The following is a 15,592-nucleotide window of genomic DNA, read 5'->3' as shown; positions in this document are numbered from 1 at the left end:
ATATCCACTGAGCTATCCAACTAGGATTTTTTGTTGCTTTAGCTTCCATGCCCACATGATTTTAGTGCTTTTGTCTAATGTGCAACCCTCTCCACAAGCTTCCCTTACCCAAAGCAGGCAGGTACCTCCTAACACTGAGGTCAGCATATCTATGTCCTCCCATGCCTGGCAAAATGTCCACTCTTGTCATGGAAAGGAAAAGTGAACTTGAATCTATAAAAATGTACCATCTGAATTACATATGTACAGATAACCTTGGAATCCAAACAGAAAAATGCAGTCACCTAGTAAATGAGGTGACTATACAGCAGTTGAAAGAACCGTATAACCCAAAAGAACAAGTGTCTTTTACACACATTTAGAAAAATATGTACACCTACATGCATATACCTCTCTAAATCAACATTTTGCACCTTTCTTGTGGCACTCAAGTATGTTATAAAAAAGCACAACAGCATAAATTTAGTAAGTTAGGTATTTTCTTTATCTCAAAATAAAAAAGCAACTAAGGAAACAACCAACCATATAATACTGACTGCAATTAAGAGAATTCCAGCACTGCACAATACCTGTCACTCTTCCCAATCAATAACTATTTCTCCGACAGACTTGTACACTAGCAGAAATAGCCAGGATACAAATTTATGAGATAGTAAAGTGCTTTTGCACAGCAAAGAATCATGAGAATCTTCTAAACAGGCTTTGTAACAGAAACATGACCTTTGAAATGCCAAAGCTCCCCTTGCTATTCAATGTTGATCACTGAAGAGCTGTCAGCTCCCAAGTTTTTAAAATACTATCCCTGCTGAGTCATGTATTGCAAAACATCACAAGCCTGAACACTGTAACAGGACAGCAGCAACTTGCAATCTAATTTGTTGGAAATACTAAAGGTAGCTTCATTTGCCAAAAATTCCCCAAATCTTTACTTTAAATCACTTTCCATTTACTGACACTACGTGCAAGATTTACGTATACAGATGACTGATCACACTGGGAGAAAACCCTAGAACATATGAAGCATACAGCATATATCACTATTAGAAAGGTGAATGCCATTATTTTTACAGTAATTTGCAGCACTGGTAGTTGAAATCTTCAGAATACCTTTTCAAACAGTCAGTGTACATGAGATGAGCATCACGAACAGAAGTCATGCAAATCAAGTCATTCACAGACATCCATAAATTTAAAGGGATAACGGACACAGTCAAAGCAAATATGTGCATTTATTTTTTCATGTAGATTCTTAGGGGGGTTGTTGTTTTTCCTTTTTTTTACTGCACTGGTTCAAATATAAGAAGTTACTCTGATATCAGGCAAGTGAGAAGAAGCACTGTGTTTGCATCATTACACTTAACCATCCAATTTCAAAACCTTTAGAAGTGCAGCTTATATAATTTTCTAATTCACAGATAATACTATAAATAACATCTTCCTGATTATTTGGTGAGTTACTTTAGAAAACCTGCCTTCAATTCTACCACTTTTCAGCATAGTAATCACTTCCTTTTCCAGCCACTATAGCTGACAAGTTTCTTTGGAGTCCTGTACCCAGATACTCCGCAGTGCAAGTAAGGATGGCAGAGAATTCATCTTCTGACTAATTTTAACCTCCTCTAATAAGTATTAAGTGCAACAATAAAATGGTATTAAACAAAATATACATCTCTACAACACATAAAAGACCAGACAGATTTTTACGCTCCATTATCAAAACCAAAATCACGTAATTTTGGTGATAAAATCAGAGTACACAGGAACTACATATATAAAAAATCAAATTCAATTTAAAGCAAATACAGGTTTGTTCAAACACCATTGTACAATTGCTTTAACACTTACAGAATTTAGATGAACAATATTTTCATTCACTCACAGTTTAGTATAAATATAAAGCAAGGCACCCCTTAAGCATTTTAAATAACAAATTAAACATTTACATTTTTTACTGTGCAGTCAGGCTTAACATTTATGCAGCTTCAAAACCAAAGTACAGCCTCAAGGGAAGCCTCTCCACTGACAAATTAATACCTTAGAGAATAGAGCTGAATGGTGGCAATGAACTCATTTGTTCCCCCAATAATGAAGAATGACTCTTTCTTTACCACATCTGTGACTGTTGCTATGGTGACCCAGACTTACCTCATTGCTTCTCGAAGTGCTCCTCGTTCACTAAGAGTCGTGTGCTTGATGTCATCAAAATTATTTTCCAGTTTCTCACAGTTCTGCAACAAATGGACACATCCATGTAAGGATCTTTGTACATGTATTAACAGTATTCAGCATCACGCAAACAAAACTGATTTATATTACGTTACCTCAAATTATGCATTCTGTTTTAATTACATGGGAGTCATTAAAAAGACATTGAAAACTCAGATTTAAAGTAAACATGAATCTTATTATAAGGTTGTCCTGGAAATCATCTTATACATTTTCCATAATGAAATTTATAGAATTTTTACTTTTTCTTCTGTAAATTTTTTTTTTTCATTTGTCTCTATGTGAGGCGACAATGCTACTATAACACTCAGACGGGAGAACAGAAACCCAAATGAGCATTTTAGCATTATAATAAAAGTTATAAATTTTGTCCCAATGAAACAGGCGGTGTTGTTGGAACAAACCAGTCATATTTAATTCTTATTTAATCTAATTTTTAAAACATAACAGAAATTGAAAAGATTGTTTACAGACCCCTCAACCACAATGTTTCTTACAGATTAGAGCTCACCAATATTTCTAAAAGTAATATGAAACCAACAATTTTGTCACAATAAATGAAGTAAAACTTTGATATATTCTGTAAATTATTACTAAATGTATGACTGGTTCCATTAGTTTAGAGCACTGATCCTTATCTTCTGCTGCCACAAAGACAGTAAAATTGATTCAGAAGACGCCGGGAAGTGCAGCAATTTGTGTCTGTGCAAAGTGAGTCTGAAATACCAGCGAACGAGAATTCTCTAATCATTTGCATCTTCCATAGATAGGGTTTTTGTATTCTCTTGAGGCATCATCAATACAGGAGGCTTTTAGGTTATTACCCCTGCTCTCCACAACAACTTTCTCCAGTACCAAAAGTTACCTCTGGGAGGCATAATTTTGCCATATGGGTGTAAAAGAAACAAGTTGCAAACAGAACTGTCCCCATTCCTAACAACCTCGAGGGCAGGATTGCCAGGCTCTATATGTAGCCAAAATTTTAAAGAAATTATGGGCACTATTATTTGGTCATATTGCTTTCATAGCATTTTAAAAGTGAATTATTTTTAAGACCACATCTTAAAACTAGTTATAATAAATACAATAAGAGTTACCTATTGTTTTTTCTTATTTGCATTGATTCTTTATTTTTATAATTACATTCAATCTGAGGCTACAAAAGCGTTACTGAAAAGGAAATTATTAGATTCTTGTAAATGACCTAACAAGATATTTAAGCTTGTCCAATTAACATTTAAAGTATCATTATTTTTAGATAAGATTATAGACCTTTTAGTACAAAGTTTTAATGCTTTAACACTACAGTGCTGAGCAGAAAAATTAACTGAGCTACACATATTTAGATCTTTTGACATCTTTTATCTCCTTTCTAAAAACTACACATGACACAGTAAATCTTGTCCCACAGTAGAAGTGATTTGTTTGTTTGTTTATATTACTATCAGTTGTCTTTTGCATGGCAAAATCATACTCCAAGAGTCAAAGGGATTCCAACAGAAACATGGAAGTTGTACAATGAAGTATTCCATTGTTCAGATCAGTATACACCGACATTCAGCTCCAAGCACTTACAGGCAGGCTAGTCATTTAAAATCTATAAAAGAATTCCAAATCAACAATACTGATTCATGAAGGATTCTTGGTTCATCAATACTAAGATGCAAGTACCCATGCAAGCAAAATTAAACCTCCCATCCCCCAGGAAAATAGAAGCCAGAGGAAACATAATTTGGAATATTGCTCCAAGAGCCAATGTTTTAACAATCCTGTGTCACCAGCACCCCACAACAAGTTCAGAAAATCGGAGCATCACACAATTCATTCTTGACCTTGTGACAGAAAGCACGTAAAAATGACAGACGACCCAAACAACACAGATTTTTATCGAACACAATTAACTCATCTCAAGATTTTACAAGCTAAAATAACTGGTCCTGTCCATGTAGAAAATGCTGAAATAAGTTCAGTTGCTATTTGTCTATATAGACCATACTGTGCTAATAGGCTGAAGGACAACAAAGATGGGCCCACATCTTAAGAAAATGCTGTGATCATTTAGCCTTACACACAAAACACTCCATCTCAACTATACACCCAAAATAAAAATTACCAGATAAGCCACAACAAGAAAAACAAAAAGAGAAAAAAATTACAGACTTGAAGAATAGATGCTGTACCAAATCACTTGGCAAGGATATGAACTTACTTCTACCATTTCTGAGAATTGTTTCTGGACAGTATCTTTCTCAGTCACCTTCAGCTCTCTGCACGGCACATTATTATGCATGTTACAGGTACAGAAGTTGGGGAGCAAACTGCAAAGTCATTAGGAGAAAATGAGCTAAAAACTGAGCCAGAAGCAAACTCCTGAAGGGGAATGACCTCATAGGACCATGTCATCAGTTACTGCATTTGTACTCAACAGGAGAGTAAGCAAATGCTGATCACACCCACCTTTTTCACTTCTGCAAGCATGCTTGATCCTCTCAGAGGAAGGAGAAAAGGGTGTCTAAAGTACCAAACATAGGCATAGCTACAGGTGCATGGATGGCACTTCGTGTGTCTGAGTGTCAGCTCACATGCAAAACTTGTAGATTATCTGAAAGGATATCAGTTTCTGAGAGAGGCTACCAGTACCAATGAAATTGTAAGAATGAGAATACTCTGAAGGATATGTCTGGGAAATAAGGAAACTTCAGCAGACCATGACCACAGAGAGATCTGCATTCTGAAGTATTAAATCAGTAGCAAAAAGTGAGCTCATTCCATTATCCATGCAACCAAATAATTCACATGTATAAGCATATTGCATAGAACAGTGTATTTTGGCCCATAATACATCACAGATTTAAGTCCAATGAGCAATTCAAGTCCAAGGTGTTTCATTTTGAGCAGCAGCTAAAGTAAAAAAATGAAAATGCAAGCAATGCTTTTGGTGACCCACTGCCAAGTGATTTTTTTGTGGGTATAGATACAGTCTAGAAGTTTTAATTCTATGATTCGATAATTATATAGTAGTCTGTATGTTATCTCTTTGGCAGATCTATAGTTCTGCATGATACTAGATTAAATATCATCCTTGAGAAGTTTGGGAGGAAAAATAAGTACAGAGTTGCAATTAGGGACGTGGTCATCATAAGTCAAAATACCATTACATGGAAAAAAGCCACATAAGTCTAAATACTGCTTCTTATAGGATTCTAGGATAAATACTTGGAATTCTTTCAGTGTACCAAAAAGCAAGAGCAGGAAGCAAGTATTTATATTTTATCTATAAATAAATGGCTTATTTATCGTATGAGATCTTAAGCTTCATGACAACTAGTTAAAAATGGAGATGTAGACGGGATATTCACAACTATCTGTGGCATCATGCACAGGATACTGGTAAAATGTAAAACCAGAAATGAGAAAGATGAATAATGAGTGTATGAAGATGAGGAAGAAGGAAAATTAATGAACAAGCTGAAAAGCTTTTCCTCTCATAACCACAAAAATATGACTTTTTCCTGCTACAATTTATTTTTGTTAATAAAATAAATCACAAGCTTTGGGAGCAAAGACTATGTGCCCACAATTCTGTATTGTCAGTTATTTCAAGTGACAAGTCCAAAGTACTCTGACACCGGTTGAAGTAATGTTCTGATTTAGGGCAAATTTGGGAGGAAACTTCCAAAGCGGTCCCTCTAGAAATCAGATTCAAGCGGCCCCTCCTCAGCTGGTTCGGGAAAATATTTCCTTGGAGAAAAGTGGAAAAATCTGTTTATTTAACAAGCAAAGTATTCACAAGCAGAAAAAAAATGAATAATATTTAACAATAAAACCTCTCGCTGTTCTGAAGAGATGGCAAATTCAGACAGTCCTTGTCCTGGGCTGTAGCTCGGCTCGCTCAGTCTCTCATCACTCCCTCCTGTACTGGAAAATGCCACGTCCTGGCCCTGGCAGGCCACAGGTGTGAGCTCCTGGTGTTTTTCTGCATTTTCAGTCCAGAGCAGGGCCCAAGAAAAAGTTCCAAGAAAAAGAAAGGCCACAGTCTGGGGAACTTCTCTGCCTCAGCTAGCTAAAAACTACCTAAAAGCAAAGAAGAGCTCTCCCCGCTGTCTGTGCTGCAGACAGCACATTCTGTGAGAAGGAATTGGGGGAGCAAGAGCAGTGTCTGCAAACAAACCCCGTGCAGCTTCTCCCCTCTTCACTCTCAGAACCAGGCTTAAAGGTCCAGAACTTAATATCCAGCATAAACAGAACAGACAATTGGGGATACAAGCATCATAAAGTCACCCTAGGACAAGTAACCATCTAGCTCTAGTAAGAATAGAAACAAAGAAACCCTCTAGTTTTAAATAAAAACCTAGGGTATTCTGACAAAAGTGAAGTCACACTTCTTAAAACCCATCTCTCAACATTCATCATCTTAGCCTTCTTGCATATGTTTTTGTCTTGGATGAAAAAGCCCTCTTTGTTGACTTATTGGAAAAGCAATTCTACATTTGAGTCAAGTGAAGAACTTTGCAGAAGTAGCTCAGAAACCAACAGCAGTCTATTGCCTGGTGTCACAACTGAGGATCTTCCTAAATCACAAAATCCCTGCTGCCTCTGCTCTGCCACCATGGGAGTAAGAGTCAGTCTTGAGAAGACCATAACTCAAACTTGCCCATTCTGTGATACAGTAGGGCTTAATATGACCCCACTCCCACACTAATCAACCATAAATCTTCCAAGCATCAAGAGTGGGATCACACCAAGCCATATCCTGCTACTTTAAATCTATCCTGAAATACTTCACAGAAAACTTCCCGAATTACAGATAACGTCTCTACACACAGTTTGAGATAGCGGAGAAATAAAAATCTTTTGTACTGACAACAGTGCAAGACCTATTCTAAGGCAGCCTGCACCACTGAAGTTGAGTAGATCTCTTATCCTCGTTGATACACTGCCAAATAAAAAGCCCTACTTGACATACCATCTCTCTTCTGTGAAAGAGGTTTCTAAGGTTAGTACTACAAATTCACTGCTTCTGTGTGGTTTTAGAAAATTTTCTTCGAAAGCTTGAGTAAATCTCACATTTTTAATGTCAGACATTCTGTGTATTAAACATAAGGAATGCATAGCAATTGAAAGACAGAACGGCTCTCACCTCTTCAGTTCGAATTTACTATTACTGGTAATGCTAAAACAAATCAATTTATCCTGTTTTCTTCTTTGTAATCCATGACAAAGGTTCCTAGAGTATGTTGTGTCAATTTCCTCCTGTTTATGCAGACGGATTTAATTTATTAATTTATTAAGTGTATTTGTATCTAGATTTCTGAGTCCTTAAAATGAGACAACCTGGCCCAAATTCTGAAGGATTTACTAGCTCACTGTGATATTTTAACTAATTATTTTTAAGGAGGTAGGTTCCAACAACAGATTACCAAAACTTTAAACACCTACATCCAGGACAGATTCAGCAGGAAGTTTCTCAAATTTTGGTCCAAAAAGTCCCTAAAACTTCAAGTTCCATACACTCTACAAGGGTGCCCAAACCAGCTAGCTCTTCTGAAAATGCTGGCCATACTGTGGAAGTCATCTCCTTTAAGCAAGTTGTAACAAAAAAGCTGATTAATTTCGGAGGACTGTGTAAAAAAGTGTAGAAAGCTGATTTTCATATTGATCTTCTTATTGATATCTATGAAATGTTAACACAAATAATCACTTATTCCAGAAATGTGGACTATTTCATCAGCAGAAAACTTCAGAAATAACGAACTTGTGTTTTATAAACCTAAAGCAACTCTCTAATAGTAAACTAAACTGTAATATATTGCTGCAAGGATAATTATTAAGGGAAAACACAGCTGACATTTTCTGATTTATGCACACAATCAGAGACGGAGTCCAAGGACTGTGACATAATTATCTTCATGCTAACAATTTTTGTAAATCTCTTGACAGAATTTTAGCTAATTTTAAAATGCCTTCTGAAGATTAGCACTTAAAACTGTTGGGGAAAATAGCACAATTTATTAGCAAGGGTATAATTGTAAACCTTCCAAATACTCATTGTGAATATCATTTAGACAGTAACTCCTGCTTTAGCAGCTGGTATGTAAGACTCCAGTTTATGGAATCTTAAAACAACAGAGAGAGTAGAATCTAATTAAACAGGATTACATGCCAAAGAAAAATATTAAAAACAGACTAATAGTCAATTGTTATGAATATGAAATAGCACATCTTTTTATGTGAACTGTGCTTTACTTCAGTTAAACCTAAATATTCTTAGCAGACTCCTCTCTTGATTTGGAACAGACTGTCTTTCTACACTGAAACAACACAAAAAGCTAAATGATTCCATTGATCTTCTCTCAATGACTTAAGCTCCCATCTGCTATAGGGTAAAATGACTTACATATATTGCATTTATTCTAATGTTATTCAAGAGCCAGTAGCTGTATTCCATACAGGAAGCCTCCTGAAACTGTCTTCATACTGAGCAACTAAACAAAACTGATGCCATTTGCCAGAGGGCCTTACCTTAAGAGCAATCTTAAAAATTAAACGCGTAAAAGGATTGTTTGAGTCTATCTGTAACATATTATCCTCTCTGCAATGTCTGCTTACTAAATTCCTTCTTCCTATTTGTTGTGACTCATTCTCAAGGGTTGTTTTTTTTTTTTCCAAAAAGGGTGAAAGAGCAGCTTTAAACTGCTAACTGACCAGGTGTTCACAAAGGAAAAAACAGATCCTTTAAATTTTTTTTTTAAATACATACAATATTCCTAATATCTGCATATCTAATATGCAGAAAGTATATTGAGCCCTCAGGTATTTACATAACATTTGACTGCATGCCATTCATAATATATGAACATTTGTTACAACATTTTTTTCATTACATGATACAACCACATTGGCAAGACAAGCTCTTAGAATAATACAGATATTAGTACACCCAAAAAAGTAGAATTCCAACAGAAAACTAGCCTAAGTGTTGCAATCAAATAAAAATCAATAGAAAAATCATTATATAGAATTGTGGGATGCTTTAATCAATGCTTTATTAGCATAACCATGTTAATTTTCTCAGGGTTTTTTTAGCAGTATATTAATTTAAGGCACTAAAAATAGCACATATGCAAACTCAAGAACAAGCATCGTATTTTCCCCACAAACTGGAATATAGTGCTAATACAGGATTGATACCAGGAAATACTGACGCACGCTCTGTTTTCTGAAACTCCAAGTGTGGAGTTCTGTTAATAATTATTACAGAAATACCACAACTTAAAGCAACTGAAAATTCTGAAGTGAAAGCAGACAATTTTTGGATTTTTTTAACTTTCCCCCATTCAAAATATGACATATTTAATCCTTAAAGACAGGTAATCATACAGAAGTTAATTACTTGTTAAACATAGTTAACACTTTAGTTTGCAATTTTACTGGGGCTGTGGAAGATGTTCAATTCAGGGATGACATTCTGCTAACTTCCTTTTCATGCTGTTTCACGCACAAATTTCAAGTGGCAAATTTATCACAGCCTTCATGTTCACATAAGGGTATGGTATCTTGCTTGGATTCAACCTGCTGTTGTCAGAGCAGATGCAGAGACCACGTGTTTTGGCAATGGATAAACACATCAGATAGTAGTGATACAGGGAGGGTGAGGAAAAACATTCTGAAAGGACCAAGCATACAACACAAAGAATAGTAGACCAAGGAATTCAAAAGAATAAAGAGCTACAAAAGATATGCAAGGAACCAAAGACACAGCTGGAAATAATAATAGAGCAGAGAACACAAGTGATGCCACTAACTAGACAGGACAATTTATAATGCTCCTTTCTCTTGTGACTCGGCCTTAAAAGACAAAGAAAACTTTCAGGGAGGGAAAAAAAAAAAACTAAAATCTTTGCCTCTCACATTTTCCTTTCTTTTTGCAAAACAAATGTTAAACTTAATCAGCAGATGAATGAGAAGACTTGGCAGAAACTACTGGTCCCTCTGCATCTGAAGGGACACTTGTAAGACTGCTTCCCTTTACGGGACAAGGTTCTGTAGCAGGGAACAATACACATCATGAATATCAAAAGTTTCATCTTAATACTGTTTCTTTTTCAATGTGGTTGTAGTCCTGCCTTTTTCATCTTGGAGAGCCTGGTATTCTCAACATGAATTTACAATATAATTCTTTAAAAGAATGAAGTTTAAATAAAGAGACACAGGCTCTTCACAGAATTTCTAAATGTACCATTTCTACTTGATAGTGAAAATATAACTAATGACTAAGAAAAAAAATATCCCAAATGCTATACTCCCTTCTTCCCCTATTACTTTCACATACCTCAACCCTGCTTGCTTTTCCCTTGGGATTCTTTACTCTGCTTAGGCAAATATTCCGTTGACTCATTGAGATTAAATAAAATGAGAGTATGCAGGTAAAGACCAGACTCATATTGAGAATTAACATTTACAGAGCTCATAACCAGGGAAAAAAGGAAGAATCTTTAAATTGTAGGTAGAACTGTACTCCTAAGGAACAGATTATGTTCTTGACCTTCAACAAAGAGCATAAGGAAAAACATACCCAAAAGCCCTTGTTATTTTACAACCCAAATGATTAAGAATTTAAGGAATTAACCCCACATGTTTGAGAGTACTGACTTAGAGGACAGCTCTTCTTTTACATGCACAGCTAAAGAATTATCAAATATAAAAGTTTTCTAAAAATTAAAGTTACAATTAAATGCTTAAACACAATCCTGAAACAGTATGGTCCTGCCTTATGTAGTGGAATTAAAGCAAAATATATGTAACAGGCTTGCTTCCGCTGATGACACCTCTCATCTCTTACATGGAACATTTTATTGTCCAACATCAGTATTTTTCAGACAGGCCACAACAAAACAGTTTCTTTCATCATGCTTGTTGCCTCAGTATTTTAAAAAAAGTAAATAAAAATTTTCCCAACCAGTTCTGCAGAAGGTAATCTGCTTCAGCTCTTTCTCATGGGTTTGCATAAGATTCTTGCCAAAAAAGCCTGGGTTTGGGTGGGGTAGAGTTAATTTTCTTCACAGCAGCTGCTCTGGGGCTGTGCTTCATATTTGTGCTAAAAACAGTGTTGATAACACAGGGGTGTTTTAGCTATTGCTGAGCAGCACTTGCACAGCATCAAGACCCCAAACAAGGAGGCTGGGAATGCACAAGGATTTGGGAGGGGGCACAGCCAGGCCAGCTGACCCCAGCTGACCACAGGCATATCCCAGACCATATGGAGTCATGCTCAGCACATAAAGCTGGGGGAAAGAGAAGGAGGGAGGTTCAGAGTGGTTACTCTCTGCAATATGGTTGAGTGAGCGTGGTGGTATGTAGTTGAAGGTTGGAGTTGATCATCTTGGAGGTCTTTTCCAACTTTAATGATTCTGTGATGGTGTTTGTCTTCCCAAGCCCTCATTATGTGCAATGGAGCCTGGCTTTCCTGAAGGTGGCTGAACACCGGCCTGCCACGGGAAGTACTGAATGAATTCCTTGCTTTGCTTGCATGTGCGGCTTTTGCTTTATCTCCTAAACTGTCTGTGTCTCAACCCAGAAGTTTTCTCACTTTTACCTGACTGCCTTCCCCATCCCATCGGGGCAGAGGGGGTGAGCAAGTGGCTGTGGTGGTGCTTAGTTGCCAGCTGGGGTTAAACCACAACAGCGAGGTCATACCGAGGTCCTTCTCTCCTAATCCTAAAGATCATGTCTGAGATCGCATCTTTCTATTGCCAGTTATACAAACACGTGCACTGCTCCCTTCCATGTACTACTTACCAAATTGTGTGCTCCAAATTCTCTCCAACATCTAGAAGACTTACATAAAATAGTATTTAAATCCCCTGGAAAGAGCCTGAAAAGATGCTAGCTGAATGCCAACAGCTGAGGAACTGTACCAAGGGATTAGACTCATATACAGTGAACACTGTATGATTTGTGACTTCTGGGTACCAAGCAACCCAATGTTACTGTCTGGTAGAAGGAGTGGGAAAAATCCCATCCTCTGTCTGCTTGGCTTAGGAGAAGAAAACAGCAACATGTGAAATACTTCAGTGCTGTGATTGAAACAATTCCACAAAAAATAAGACATCTAAGATATCACCAGGTATCTGACCAGGTGAATTATCCGGAGAAGGGTATATACACTTCTGTTCTGGCTTACCATGTTATCTAAAATTAGCATCAGTATCACATTGCTACTTAAGTAGCTATGAAAAAAAGCAAAATATGACACTGAGACTAAATTTCCTCAGAGGAATAATTGGAAATATTCAATTCACTTGAGAAGTGTCTATCCAAGTCAAAGAAATAAGTATTAGAAAAAAGGCTGCAGACAGTAAACCACAAGCCTTGAACCAAGACCTTGGTGCAGCGGTGTTACATGCTGGCATTTTGTTTCAGATTTTCCATCACTATCATAGCTCATGAAAGCCTGAAGAACAAAAACAGTAATAATTAAATAATTATTAAATAACAATAAGAATTCTTAAGTTCATTCATTAACTATGGACACCATATGCAAACACCCAACAAAATGTTACCTCAGCGCTTATGTTTTTAACTATATGTTAACTCAGAAGTAACTGTAGGTGACAGGAGACATGCCAGGAAAAGACACGTAAGTGAGTTGACAAATCATATATCTTCGGAAAAAAAAACCAGACTGTAATTTGTCTTCTATTTCCATTTTCTTTGAAACTCAAAAGACATGTCCTTGTGCTGACATGTCCAGAAAAGCCAAGTATTTAAGCACATTTTATATGAATTGCCATCTAAAATAGCTAAATCAGCTATTCTGATTTAGAATTTTCTAAAATATTCTGTTTTCAGAATACCACATAGAAAAAAATTGTGCAAAGACTACTATAATTACATGCATCCCTTACTGTGCTTAGCAATGACCAGTATCTCAAACCTTATTGCAAAAGATACAGTAAGAGAGAGACCTCAGACTCTGTAATATACATGGAGTCAGAAAAAAGAAATGGAAGTGCAAAATAAAAAAAGGAAAGCATGAATAAGAATGCAGAAAGACTCACAAACCTGTTTAAGAGTCAACACAACTACCTATTTTTAAATATCATGCATCAAGCCAAGTTAGTCAAAACAAAAGCTTACACTCATTGCTAAGGAGGAAAGTCAAGTCTTGGTGGGGAGGGTGTGGGAAAGGAACAACAAAGTAGGACAGTACAAACACTTAAAAGGATTTTTCCCCTCTCAAAAACATATTCAGAAAATAGAGGTATGAGGCTATTACAATGGTTGCAGATCCTATGAAGTTATCACCATCTGTTGTGCCATCTATTTACAGACACACAGGCATACTCAAAAATTAGGGAAAACTGCTCAAATAAGTGCAATCTTCTTTGTAGATACCATGCATGTTTACCAAGCTTTAGAATTTTCCAAAAGAAATTTAAGAAAATAAGTGGTATAGATTTATTTTCTGTGAGAAATTACGTGAACAAAAATCTTCCTATACACAGAAATGAACAGGGCTTATGTGTAGCTACATCTTTTAGCAAGGCATTCAAAAGAGCATTAAGAGAATGCTGCTGCAATGCTGTTTGTTTATTCACATGTAGCTTGAGAACAACATCCAGGATAAATATAGTGCCTCAGGTCACATTTCCATTTACTGTGAGAAGAGCACTAACTATGCAATACCCCACTATGGCACTATGCACTCTTCTAGTTCTGTATCTCATTTACTGTCTTCTTTGTAAGGTTTTTACTTCTTGGGAAGTTTTCATGTTGCAATCTGAATAGTTTCCTTCTCCCAAAACCTTCTGGTCTGCCTTCAGACAGCTCAGGCTGCTGTATTCCCCCTCTTGTCAGGCTGTTCAAAATTGCTGTGGTCAAGCTGAGGTGAACAACACGAACATGCCTCAAAGCACCAGCCAAGCACCTTCTTAGCAATTCCCAAGCAATCAGGGCCATACGGAGCCAAGATACACCAGAAGAGAACTGCAATGCAAGACTCTTAGATTTGAATTTGGCTTAGCACTCATTAGAGGAGTCTAATTTGGGTCCCACAAACAGTGCTCAAGACATTAGGACCAGGTAGCACAGCTCCTGAGCTAATTAAATGGGTCTCTCAGCCAGGCTGACTCTGGCACAGAATTTTCTTCACATTGCTATGCTCTTCATGCCTGTAAATGGCTCCAACTATTGCAACTGAAGGCCTTTTAGTTCCCTGAACACTGCACAGAACAGACCTGCCCCTGCTTATCGTGTTAAACTTGGAGAGTATGAACAACCCACTGTGCAACCAGTGCTTGACCTAGCACCCTCAGTATAATCACCCACATTTTTTCAATAAATTGCAATAACCTTGCTTTGAAAATGCTATTTAGAAACAGACAGATTGAATAATTTGTAAATAACATCAAAACTCTTACTTTAAATTATTTTTCCTCTCTGGGAAATATATTGGACTTATTAATCAGTCCCCAGCTCCTGAGTGTCACTGCTACTATTGTGTATGTGCAAACAGAGTAATAGGAATGAACAGGATGATGCAAATCAAAAAGAAAAAAAAAATCATCATTCTTTTAACATCATTACCAAATTTCTCCGTTTTCTTCTTGAAGTCATTTTTATCTCTGATTTTTAATTCTTATTCCTATGCAGCAGTTGCCATTTCCCTTGTGTATACACTGTTTGAGCTTTCAATTTTTAATTTTCCTCAATAGTGCCCTATCTTTTCTATTTTTTTTTCATAACTTGGGTTTTTTTCTCTCCTCCTCTTATTTCCTCATGCTTGTTTACTTTCTCTCCCCTAGTCCTTACTAATTATTTGATGTCTCTTGGTCATTTAATTATGTGTCATGGCTTTTCCTTTCTTACATTTTTATATTGCATTCCTTTATTCCACTCCTGCAGTTCTCTGATTTCTATGTGCTTGCTTAACTATTACCCAAATGGCTCCAAGCAGGACACACTCAAACTGAAGAATAAATAAATTAAAAGAAAAATACTATCTGTGGCCATGCGGTGTTGCCTAGCAACACCCTGTACCTCTCCACAGCTTTTCTAGAGCCCTGGTGGCAACAGAGCTTTTCAGACTTATTGCTACAAAAATATGCAAGATCCTTCCCACATTGTTTGGCTATTCACTGTCAAATAAATGCAGAGGAAAACATAAATGAGGAAGAAGAACTCCAGAGAAAGCGTCAGCAACCAGGAAATGGCCACCTACTCCGATGCATGCTGCCCTCTTGTCTCTGATGTACTCCGTAAAACACGTGAAACTTTCATGTTATTGCTGTTCACTAATACTACTACTGTTACAATCTTTGACAAACAGAATGTAAATAAGATTTCTTATGCAATTAAAATTTGT

General features: G+C 36.7%; 1 protein-coding gene across 2 annotated transcripts in view; it reads right to left on the bottom strand.

The window, feature by feature from the left end:
* DPYD (dihydropyrimidine dehydrogenase) overlaps positions 1–15,592 on the bottom strand; it is a 343,524-nt gene that overhangs the window by 292,848 nt on the left and 35,084 nt on the right. For both annotated transcript variants that reach the window (XM_066192389.1, XM_066192391.1), the window contains exon 3: positions 2,146–2,228. In XM_066192389.1, the coding sequence (XP_066048486.1) occupies positions 2,146–2,228 (83 nt within the window). The remainder of the gene's footprint in view (positions 1–2,145; positions 2,229–15,592) is intronic.

This window comes from Chamaea fasciata, unplaced genomic scaffold (genome assembly GCF_029207755.1).
Source record: "Chamaea fasciata isolate MVZ Bird 193981 ecotype frontalis unplaced genomic scaffold, bChaFas1.0.hap1 SCAF_10, whole genome shotgun sequence".
NCBI classification, from domain to species: Eukaryota; Metazoa; Chordata; class Aves; order Passeriformes; family Sylviidae; genus Chamaea; species Chamaea fasciata.
The sequence above is the reverse complement of the archived record's forward strand: the minus strand, read 5'-3'. Positions and strand labels throughout refer to the sequence as shown.